The sequence below is a fragment of the Sylvia atricapilla genome, chromosome 3 (genome assembly GCF_009819655.1).
Source record: "Sylvia atricapilla isolate bSylAtr1 chromosome 3, bSylAtr1.pri, whole genome shotgun sequence".
NCBI classification, from domain to species: Eukaryota; Metazoa; Chordata; class Aves; order Passeriformes; family Sylviidae; genus Sylvia; species Sylvia atricapilla.
In genome coordinates this window covers 4168703-4180672 of record NC_089142.1, presented here as the reverse complement: position 1 = coordinate 4180672, position 11970 = coordinate 4168703, and the positions used below count along the sequence as shown (strand labels likewise).

At 40.1% G+C, this 11970-nt stretch overlaps 1 protein-coding gene and 1 long non-coding RNA gene across 2 annotated transcripts in view; one reads left to right on the top strand and one right to left on the bottom strand.

The window, feature by feature from the left end:
- Positions 1-11970, bottom strand: part of LOC136358710 (uncharacterized) — a 700888-nt gene that overhangs the window by 273816 nt on the left and 415102 nt on the right. The gene's annotated exons all lie outside the window — the stretch shown is intronic.
- TFAP2D (transcription factor AP-2 delta) overlaps positions 1-11970 on the top strand; it is a 47036-nt gene that overhangs the window by 9660 nt on the left and 25406 nt on the right. The window contains exons 3-4 of the mRNA XM_066314647.1: positions 5902-6067; positions 8753-8871. Coding sequence (XP_066170744.1) covers positions 5902-6067; positions 8753-8871 — 285 coding nt within the window. The remainder of the gene's footprint in view (positions 1-5901; positions 6068-8752; positions 8872-11970) is intronic.

Sequence of the window (11970 nt, the reverse complement as noted above, 5' to 3'; positions counted from 1 at the left end):
CTTGTGTATGGGAAAGGGGAATGAAGCAGATGTTATTTTGTCATATAAGGTCTGTTTTGGGTCTTACCCTTCAGCCCGGGAGCTGCAGAAGTTCTGCTGTGTCAGTGCTGATACATCTCCATAATGCAGGGCTGGTCCTGGGGGCAGGAGAGGTTTTTACAGGTTCATACAATCTTTAAAGCTGGTTTCCCATAACAAACCCACTTATTAGTATCATTCTGTTTTCCACCTTGCTTCTCCGAAGCTGTTTATTAAACTTTGCTTACACTTAAAACTCTTACAGTTTTTATTATCCTTAAAAACGGGCTGTAGGTAAGAGGGTGGTCTTAAAAACTGCTCGTGATACTCTCACTCTTACGGAATAATTTGGTTCATATTTAAAAATTCCTCATGTTCTGTGCATACAGGCATGTCTTTGTTTTCTTGGCATGAATGTTGTAGTGAGGGACATCTTGGAATCTTTTCTGTTCGTGGCATGAGCTGTTTTACATAGTTACATGATGCAAAGTTTGTTAATTTAAATGAAACCAAAAGAATAACTGGGGGGGGGGGGGGGCAAAAAAAGAAAAAAGAAAAGAAAAGCAATACTTGACAAATGTAGGTTAGTTTTAGAGTTTTGAATATTTAGCTGCTGATATTAATGACCGGGTCATGTGAGGATAATTTGGAGAACATTTTAAATTGCTTACAGACCTTTTGGAACTGAAAATGGGATTAAACAATGCTGACAAAATTTGTACTGATAACTGCTTGCTTACATTTGCTACATAGTAAGGGAAAAAAAAAGCTAAGGAGAGGCAGATTATAATGTCTTTATTTTGTAACATCCTCTAAAATTGCCAGAATTTCAGCACAGAAAATAGACTATAACCTGGAGGCTCCCACAAACAGCACCTGCAGATATAAATAATAGACTAATAAAAAGCATAGCATGCTTTTAATATTTTATATAAGATCAATCTGTTGACATTCAGGTATGCTCATACTTAATAACGTACACAAGCACACAAACATCTATATCCTGAAAAACAAAATAAACAGCACTTCTGCACTGTTGTCACCAGTGTATTATGATGTTTCCTTTCACAAGTGCATGACATTTACAGGTGAATGTCCTGGAGAAAGGGACTATGTTTTATTGAATGAATATAGAACATTCATCATATTGTGGCTGTTAAAATTAACAAATAAAAAATGACCTTGCAGAGTGTAAGACAAAATTATAGACACACATTTTTTTAAAAAAATTGTATTTAAAATATAAAAACCATGTAGTGACATTGACGGATATTTGTCTCTGTCATTACTGATAAAACAAAAGCATTGCTTATGAGAAGTATAAAAACTATTTCAGAATATTGGTTTTATCAATGAAAGGATGCACAAATATTTTAGTCTGATGGTGTAAGGGAGCCTTGCATTTCAGCAGGCGCCCAGGTAACTAAATCAGAATAAACCACCACACTCCAGCCACCCTTTTGTTCTCTTTATCTCTACAATGGGAATCTGCAACCCAAACAGACCCAGCTCTCCTCTCCACGTGTGTTTTTGGGAGTCTCATTGTGTTGACAAGATGGGTGGGTTGGAGCATGGCTCTGTTCTCCCTGCTGTCATCTGCACAACCCATCATCAGCCTGTGTTGGCATTTTGTAGCCACGTGAGCTATTTGATGCCGAGACAGGAATAAGAGAGGGAAAAGACTCTCCCGGTGTTGGCTCTGACTACCTTTTCCAGTATCACATAGCCTAACTTTTGTTTGTTCTAGACTTGGGAAACAAAGCAAAAGCACCTTTCTCATGAAGGAGGACACTGTGCTGAGCATGAACCAGGCAGCTAGAAGGAAAAGGATTGGGCCCCCAAAGTAAACTAATGAAAAATAACTTAGTCTTTTGTCATTCTCCTCCCTAACGCCACTTGAAAATAATCACAGATTAGAATCATAGAATATTTTGTGTTGGAAGAGACTTTTAAAGGTTATCTAGTTCAACCTTTTGCAATGAGCAGGAATACCCTTAACTACATCAGGTTAAATACAACCTCTTGAGGTGATTTGGGGAGTCAGTACACAGCAGTTTTGGGCCCTTGGTCTCTCACCCAGATGAGGTCAGCTGCACAAAGCATCTCTCTTTCCCACCCATTTCTGTCTTGTGGCCAATTTTATTTATTCAAATCAACATGAAGATGACAGATCAGAGACTAAAACTCTGTCATGAATAAAGAAGTAATTGAATAGAGTTGGATGAGAGAGAAGCCTTAAAGTAGGGATTGAGTGCCTGGAATCTTCCCTTCTTTCTTTACTTTTCCCCTTATCTATCAGCTGCAATATAAAGTATAATTCTCCCTTTGCCTAAATCTTGTCCTGCCTGTGTTCCCAGACCTCTGTGGCTCTAAGAGCACAACCAGCACCATTTACAGCCATCTCCAAAGAAGCATCTTATGGTAACAGATGAAGTCAAATCAGACCACGTAATCACTTCCCCATGGGAATAAACCGTTGTCATAAAAAATCTTCTTAACACTCACAGGCCCATTTCACATGGTACTCAGAGCACAAAATTGCTGAGACAATCAGGTGGATGATCCCACCAAATATCTCACTGTCTGTCTGCTCTCCTTTTCCTTTTTCTGGCTTTGCTGTAGGATGAATGCCATAATAACGAGTCAGAGTGCAAGGACCACAGCTTTCCCTACTTCAGGCACACTTGTGGACACGTTACTTTGCTGTTCCTGCATGTGGGGCTCTCAATTTGATGAGCTGAGGGGGTCTTATGCATCCTGGCACCAGAAGTTATTCTGTAAAGATTTCCAAAGCCAGTAAAACTGCTGAGAGTAATGGGGATCTCCAGGCTGAATCACTAGTCTCAAAAAAACATTATTTCCACTCTGTTTCTGAGGCACTACTTCTACTTCTTCTGCTGGTGTCTTAGCATCCCACCTCTCAAATACTGTGTTATGACAGATTGGCTCAAAAATTTAGTGAGGATTGACTTTTCCAGCAGCATCTGCAGTGGCATTGTGTTTATGGGAAAATCACTGGTTGTTGCCACTGCTGTTTAGTTCACCTTAAAACATATCTTGTGGTCTTTGTGTTGAGCTGCTTTGAAAAATCATTTGTCCACTCCACCACGCGATCCGAAGGAAGGAAAGAATACTCTGAATCATGTTTGACAAGAAACCTAATCCTTCATCTTCCTGTGTGGCTGCCCTTCTCCTTTCTCCTCTCTTTCCAGCAGCCCTCTATGCCTTTTTCCGTTTACTATGTGGTGCAAAGGCCAGAACTTCATCCATCTCCTCTCTAAGGTGATGTTTGTGGTAGGAAATTTGTGCCTTCAAAAATGCACACAGTTTGTGACAAAGACATATCTTCATCTAGAAAGCACCACACCACTCTCTGTTGCTGTGTCAATGAATAATTAATAGAGTGAAATAATTGTATGCAATAGATTTTACCTTCTTGGAATTTTCTACTTGTTCCCCGTGTTTCTGGAAAGCAAATGACCTAGACTTGCTGATTTCTTTTACTTTTAACTCATACCTGGCTTACCTGGAGTTGCCTTGGTTTAGATCAAGTTGCTTAGGTATGATATTTTAAAATATTTTAGACTGCAAGCAACTTTCCACTAAATAGTAATAAGAAGTGTTGCAGTAAGTTCTTGTTAGGGTAGGAGCAGCTGTAGGGTAACAGGTTTTTGGATTAAAGGAACAATTATTTATCTGGCATAAAGGGTGCACATACTGGCTTAACCTGGCAAGGAGATGAACTTTAATATGACACGGATTTCAGTACAGTCTCACTCATTATAAAATCTAGAGACTCATTGAAGTAAATAAATATGTACACAGTGCTACTGTTTTCTTGACACGTATATATATATACACGTGTGTATATGCATTGTGTGGCAGATGCCAAACAAACAGATCTACTCAGTGTTAACGCTCTTCACAAATGTACCTGACAGACCAGAAGTTTGAAAACGTTGCTTGAAAATATTTACAGGTTTCTGGGAGGAAAAAAAAAAAATATAGAAAATCCACCACAGAAAACCAAAACAACACAGACCCAAAATTATTTCAGGCGTGTGGCGCCAGATTTTTGTGTTTGAGCGTATGAGCTCGTTAATTGTAGCTTTGAGCTGTGTAAAAATGTGCATCAGTGCCCTTGATGTGCCTATATTTTGGTGATGCACGAATTGTCTCTATATCCTGTCTAAGAAGTGGACACTAATATCTGCCCTGGAACATAATTAGAAGTCATAAAATACCCTGCTGTACTGAGTCAGGATCTCATCCATCTGGGATTGATACCAAGAGATGTTCTTTTCTGGTGTTGCTGTCAGCACAAATGTTTAAATATACCTTCAAGATCTGAAATATTTGGAAAGAAATTCTGTTTGCCTTATGTAAGCAAGCAATAGTCTGCATTTAATGAAGGTTCATCCTTCAGTCTGTCTCTGTGAGAAGCGGAACAGAGTCACCTTAATTTTAAGACGGCTGCACATGCAAGTTGATAAAGAAAAAGGTGTAGGATCTTGCCTAAAGTGAGCTTTTAATTGTCATTCTATTCTATTCTATTCTATTCTATTCTATTCTATTCTATTCTATTCTATTCTATTCTATTCTATTCTATTCTATTCTATTCTATTCTATTCTCGTTATATAATTTAGGTTAGAAACTAAAATTTTTAAGCACAACAAAGTGAGCTTTTGTAGTTAAGAAAGATTAAGGTGTTCATGGGGAAAAAGGAACTATCAGGGTATCTTAAAAGATGCAGCATGTTTCCTTTAAGCATGAGTGATGAGCACAGATTAATTCTGCTCTAAGAAGGTCTTCATACCATCATCCTCACATAAACCATCTGAATTCCTTCTAGCAGTGCATTGAATTATAAGATATTTTGTATTACTGTCATAGGCAGCTCATTCTTTTTTTTCCTCTTCATTCCCCCAGGGAATAATAGTGCATGCAGTGGTAAGATTTATTTCTTCCACCGGATTTTTTTTGTTGTTGTACTCAGGTTGGAGAAGGCAGGTCAAAGAAAAGTGCTTTGTGCTTGGTGATAAAATATGTGTTAGTCCTTAAGATGATTTTATTTTTTTTTTCCCTGGGAGTTTGTTCTACTCTCTTGGATCAGTTGCAGAGAAAGTTTCCTGTCTTTCTCTCTCTCTCATTAACTTTAAGTTAAAAGCTCAGTTTTGCCTGAGGAGTTATTGATCACAGTCTTGACTGAAAGGTTTGGTGATCATTCAGCAGTTTTAGACCCAGGCCAAGCAATCACCACTCTCAAGAAATAAACAATTGCAGAGCTAACCTGAGATAAACTGGTGTAGCTCAATAAGTTTCAATCATTAATATCAGCTGAGGATTTGACCTAACTTTGGAAGGAATTTATGAGTTCAAAGGTGTGAAAAGCTGCTCTTGCTGCAAATCACTGGAAAGCCATATTGTTCTTGTACCTTTGTAATTCTAAATACTGCTATGAGAGTTAAATTTAACATTTCTCATTAGAACCAACAAGCTAATATTTTCATAAACTTTGGATTTTTTTAAATTGTGAGGGTTCAATCTTATTTTTTTAATCATACTAGATTGGAGAGACCTTTGTGATAACTGGTAAATTTTTTCAGAGCACGAAATCAAATTATGTCAAAAAACAATAACAAGGTATTTTGACTGTAAAGCTTATGAGATCTAACAATTCACTGTTCCCACGCTGAAATTCCAACACACTCATTTTTATCCAAACAATAATATTACAGAAAGCCAAACCACACCTGCCCTAAGAAAAGCCAAACCTGAACGGAACCAGCCACACGGGAAATGCAGAATTGTTCTTCACTGTTGAATTTGCCAAAACACAGAAGAGGAGGTTTCCCTTACTTTGATATTTCCTTTTTCTGTAGGAGGCACCTGTGTTGTGAACCCCACCGACCTGTTCTGCTCCGTTCCTGGCCGCTTGTCTCTGCTCAGCTCCACCTCCAAGTACAAAGTGACCATCGCAGAGGTGAAGAGGCGCCTTTCGCCCCCAGAATGCCTCAACGCTTCCCTCCTCGGAGGTATTTTGAGAAGGTAAGTTGAAGGTGAGGATAACAACTCCTAGAGAATGCTGTAATTCCTGTGGTTTTTTTTAATTTTTAACAGACAGGCTTTATTCTTTTTCCCTACTTGGACGGGTGGTGATACTTGCGGTGAACAGAAGGGGATGGATCAGGAGGGAGCACTGGGGAATTTTCAGTAAATTACCAAGTTTACGTTTTTCATCAAACTAGGTTTTTGGTTGTTTTTTACTTCTTCTTCTCAGTTATTCGTCAGACAAAGACAGATGTTGCTTTGACTCATTTTGAGAAAAAAAATAAAAAAGGAAATTCAATGTGTAGAAAATTTCACCAGAGCTACAAATCTAAATTCTTTCTGAGGAACTATCTAAAAGCAAATAATTTTACGATAGTTACAGCCCTCACTCAACAAAAAAATAAAACACCAAGGGATGGCTTTTTCTTCCTTTCTCTGCACATTTTTTGAGCACAAAAAACCCAGACTAAGCTGGTTTTACTTTTCTTGTTGTGACATATTGGGGGAGAAGCAAATAATTAGGTAAAGTTTTTGCCTCTGACCCTTCACTGACCAGAGCAGACACCTGCAGAGAGCAGGAGCAGAAAGAAGGAAAGGGGCAGGCTGTGCCTCACATTGCAAGAGGAAAACTAGGAGGCAACTGTAATTCAGCCAGGCATATCTGAGTCACGGTGTCCCCGAGGCGTCAGCTCAGATGGCATCAGCTGCCTGAGCACCCTTTGATCAAAACTAGTTGGGAAGTCATGGGCTATTTCACTGCTGGCACTGAGGGCCACACTGATCCTCGTGCTTATACTGAAAGTCATTTTAAGCAGCCTCAAGAGCTGTCTCGAGACATCTTGGAGAATAATGGCTGTAGACCATAAATTGTTTTCAAGGCATAAGTCCTGTTTAACTGCCTCTGTGGGCATTGAAATCCAAAATCTGCATCCACCAAAATTTTCCTCTCTATCTGCTTCGTGCTGGAGACACCTTCAGCTAATTTTCATTGTTAATACTCATGCTGCAGATTTTGTCAATACAGCGAAAGCTGTTATGGATTCATCGACTTGAATGCGAGGGCTCACTTCTCCTCTCTGTTAAAATGCTTGAATGATCCCCACAGGTTTTTGACCCAGACTAAATATCTCCTCTCTCACATTAACCCTGGGCAAAGGGTTCAGGAGTTTGCAAAAGCCAGAGACTCCTCCCTGTCTGCAGGTTGGATGTGCTAATTCTGTTTTATGAATCAGAAGGAACAGATTTGGTCAGTTTGTAACTGAGAGTTTCACAGCTAGAGAATGGGCTCAAACACTCTGTATTTGACCAGAGAAGATGTAGGAAAACAAAATCTTATTGATTGTTTGCCTGAGACCTTGAAGGCTTGTTTTTGCATCCTGTCAACAGTCACTGATTACCTATTTCCCCAAATAGCTTGCTTTGGGAATAAAGTGTTCTTCTGAATAAAGAAAAAATTCTTTTCAGAAAATATTTTCTGACAAACAGTGTGGCCGAATTTGTGGTATTATTTAATGCATAAAAGCAGACATCCAAATGGTGATATTCAATGTTTGGTTCTTTCCTCTGCCTGAAGGAACTTGAACACGACCCTCAAAATATTTAGTTAATTTTTTTTACTACTCAGTGATTACTATTTTTAAGACGAGGGCCCATCAATCTCATTTAGGATTAATTACGTATTTCTTGTACAAAAAGCAAAGGTGTAGACTCTTATCTAATTAATTGACAGGTCATCCATTTGAGATGGGACATATTTGGGTTCCGGTCACCGTTTTATTCATTGTTTAAACATTTTAACATTAGTTATTTGCTGTCAGCTGGCTGCTGCATCTGTTTGAAAGATACAGGTTAAAATTCCCTCGGGGTGAGGAAGAATTTGAACTTATATCTGCTGCATAAATGTATTTGTCTCAAATTCTTCCAACACTGAGGTGCTGCAGAAAAGCAGCTGGGACACACCAGGACCCTTTTTTGTGAGAACAGAGGGGTGTTTGGCATAGGGGCACAGATAACCAGTGATGGCTGAGATTTTAGCTTCAGCATTTCCTATTGCCTTGACCTTCTTACTTGTGAGTTTTGGCCTTTGTAGACAATATTACTGACTACCCAGGTCTCTGCATGAATTATGGAGGGATAGTTAGAGCTGAGTTCCACATGGACATCTACATTTAAGTAGCTATCTGGCTTCCTTTAACAGCCAGACAAGGGGATGGCTTTTTCTTCCAGCATGTGGCAAGGCAGATGAGTAAAATTCACTCATTGTGGATATTTGTTTAATCTAATTCTAGGTCATGTTTCTCTCGACTTTGTCTTTGGAGCTTAGCTTGGCTAAATCAGATATAAGTGCTTGTACAGTCAATATTTATATTTAGTCACTGTAATCCCAGGTGCCGTGCCCAAATCAAGGCAGCACTAGGTGGAAACCTGCCTGAAAATCTGATGGCCCCATGACAGGCATTAAAATCTTTAACTCTGCCAAAGAACCAATGTTAAAGAACCACCTAGAGCAAGCAGGACATTAGGAATACAGCTCTGAAATATTTCTCGCTGATATCACTACTGCAGGCATTACCCCACACATTTGTCAGTGAAGTGTGTACAATTTCTAGGCTTGTATTAACGTGGGTGAAAGGTGCAGAATAGTGACAAGTATCTCTCTTTCCTGCTGTTCTCTTATGACAGAGCAAAATCCAAGAATGGAGGACGCTGCTTGAGAGAAAAACTAGACAGACTTGGACTGAATTTGCCTGCAGGAAGAAGAAAAGCAGCAAATGTCACACTCCTGACTTCCCTGGTAGAAGGTAGGGTCTCTAATATTATTTTTAAAACATAATTACAACGTTTCATGGCATGCAACCCTTTTCAGCCATAGGGTTAAATTCCATAGTCTGTGTTTTCTACAAAGAGACCTGACTTGCCTAAAGCCACAGACAGAGTGAGTGGCAAAATGGAAGTTTACTCAGAGATATCTTGGCCCCCAGCAAGTGTCTTGGTCCTGCAGTTTCCTCAGCATTGATTTGTGCTTACAAATCGATCATCTGAGTGTTCTTGTGAGAGAGATGAATGTCTTATACCAACTCTATAAGTGGGTTTGTTTATCCTCCTTTTTTTTTTTTTAAACTTGTGAATTTCCTGGAGCTGGTCCAAAAATGTGATGATTTCTTTTTTTTCTCCCATAAGAAAGCATAATATTTAGACAAGCCTTTTCCCCACACACACAAATGAATGAAATCTGTTTTCAGATAATATCTAGACAGGCTCAGGAGATACTTTCTTGGCCTTTATTTGTTGTTTAAATATCATTCACCAAATACTGCCAGGCTCTTCAAACCTTCAGCTGGGAGATGCAGGTTCAAACCCCTCAGGCAAAGGGAAGAAACTCTACCTGCATCTCTTCTGTTCTGGGTGAATCCACTAAGTACCCAGTTTGTTGTTTGGCTGCGAGTAGCAGCTCTGGGAATTTCAGATCCCTCCGCCTTGATGCTGAGAGAGCTCAGCTCATCCTAAAGGTCAATACCTTCTACAGTCATAGCCTGAAAGGTCCATACAGATCTAGGCAAGCAGGCTGAGGTCTCAGCACATATTACCACAGAATTACAGAATTACAGAGGGATTGAGGCTGGAAGACACTTCTGGTGATCTCCCAGGCCAATCCTTCCGCTGAAAGCAGGGTCAATTAGCAGAGCTTGCTCAGGACTTTGTGAGTTTTTTATTATCTCAAAGGTTGGAAACTCTTCAAGGCAGAAATGGCATTGAATCCTCAACACTGGAAGTTTTCAGCATCTGTGAGAAGGGACTGAGAATTTCAGGGGTCACTGAGTACAAGGAAGCTCAGTGGGACTGCTCTGAAATACAGGTGTGTCCATATCCCACCTGCTTGCAAGATAAAGCTCTGATGGAGTTACAGTCTTAGAAAAGGTACCAAGTTAGAGGAGCAAAGGCAGTTTCCACCTTCAAGCATCTCACGTCAAGGAAGAATAAACACAGCTGGTTTTTATTAGTAAACAGAGCAATGGCTTTATGCTGAAAGCTGAAATTAGGAAAAAATTATTCACCTAGGAGGGTGATGAGGCTCTTGCACAGGTTGCCCAGAGAAGCTGTGGCTGTCCCTGGATTCCTGGGGCAAGTGTCCAAGGCCAGGTTGGACAGGACTTGGAGCAACCTGGGCTGGTGGAAGGTGTCCCTGCTCATGGCAGGGTGTGGAGCTGGAGGATCTTTAAGGTTTCTTCTAACCCAGACCATTCCATGATTCTGAGATTCTGTGTGGCCAGTTATTCTTTCACCAAAAGAGATGGAGAGGGAGGAGCTGTCTGACAACTGCTGGGCTGAGGTTGAAGGCTGAGTGCCTTTGCTGTAAGTCAGGGTGAGATTTCTGCTTCCCAGGAATGGAGCTGTGCCCACCTCCCTGCCCTTTATTCAAAGCCAGTAGCAAACCTGGTATTAAGCCTGTGGTGTTGCTTCTGTTCTTGGACTGGCTTGTTGTAGGTCCTAAAGATAAACACTGATGTGCCTGAGCTCACTTTGGCAGAGATCTTTTTGCCTGGATATGCTAATCATGAATTCTACCCAATGGAATTTTTGGGAACGGCACCACCATGTTAACGTTCCAACAGAAAACTAAGTGAAGCTCATTTTCTCTCTGTGCAACCAATTCTGGGTCAAACTTGGTGATGTTCATTGAATTCTTCTATAAGATGTTCTCACTTTGGACATGGAGATATTCCTTCCAGGTGGAACTAATTTACAGCCCAATTTCTTCAAGGAAAACCATCCTTCAATTGTTCCTGCTGCTGAAGGAGGCAGAAGGACACAGGCTTCTTCTGTGGTTTAGAGAATCCGGAGAGAAAGCAACGTGAGCTTTTTATGTGTGATAGCAATACAGAAATTGAAATAATAATAATAATGTGTTAGTTTTATTAAATCTCTAAAATATCAGGTGCACTCTGTGCACTTCTCATAAGGACCCAGGATTGTGTCACTCTTGGCTTCTTTAGATGGTTCTCAATTTATTATTACTAAAGGTTCTCACAGTCTTCAATGTACCGAGGTTTTAATATCTCTTTTAAGTAAAAGCATGCCCAGCCTCTTGAATATCTATGTGATGTAAGATAAGGCAAAATTAGCTGCCTGATTATTGTGTTTATTGACCAAAGCCAAGTCAAAAATCTGGCATGACCAATTCTTCTCTTCCTCTAAAACGTATTGAAATCATTGAGTTTTGAGGAGTCTGTTAAGATCAAGGAGGAACTGCAATTTATTTCTAGGCTGTGGTTGTCACATGAAGGTCCAGATTTTACGAGAGTTATTCTGTAGCCTCCTGTGTTCTGCAAAGTTTTTCTTCTGGACTTCTGCTTTGCTTCAGGATTTTTATTTATGTTGGCTTGATAAGGTCTCATCTTCAGAGTCTTCGGTAGGGACATCTGCGGCCCAAAATAGGAATTGTTTGACAGATCATTTCTCTGTTCTCTTTGTCATGCACATAAATCAGCACAGCAGGTGGAAAGGCAGACAGGGAGAATGAAGTCAGTGCTGCAGGACTCTCCTGAGCAATTTGGGGACACGTCTTTGTGTAACCTGCGGGCGAGGGATGCCCTCTAGTGCCTGGACTAGATGGAGGGAAAGGTTATTTTCCATACCAGCTCCCAAGGAAAATTCCTACACGTCAGCTGTAAAATAAAGGTTCCTCGAATAAATGCTAGTATTTCCAAGGCTAAGTTTTACTGCCGGCTCAAAAGAGTCAAAAGCTTCTCCAGTGGGAGCAAGGAAGGATGTGAAAAGAGGGGAGATGTCCCCTTGTCTTTGAACGAGTTACTTACAAAACATAAATGTGATTGCACATGCAGGTAAAAGCAGCGCATGAATGATTTTTAAACCATCAGATCAAAAACAAAACAAAACAA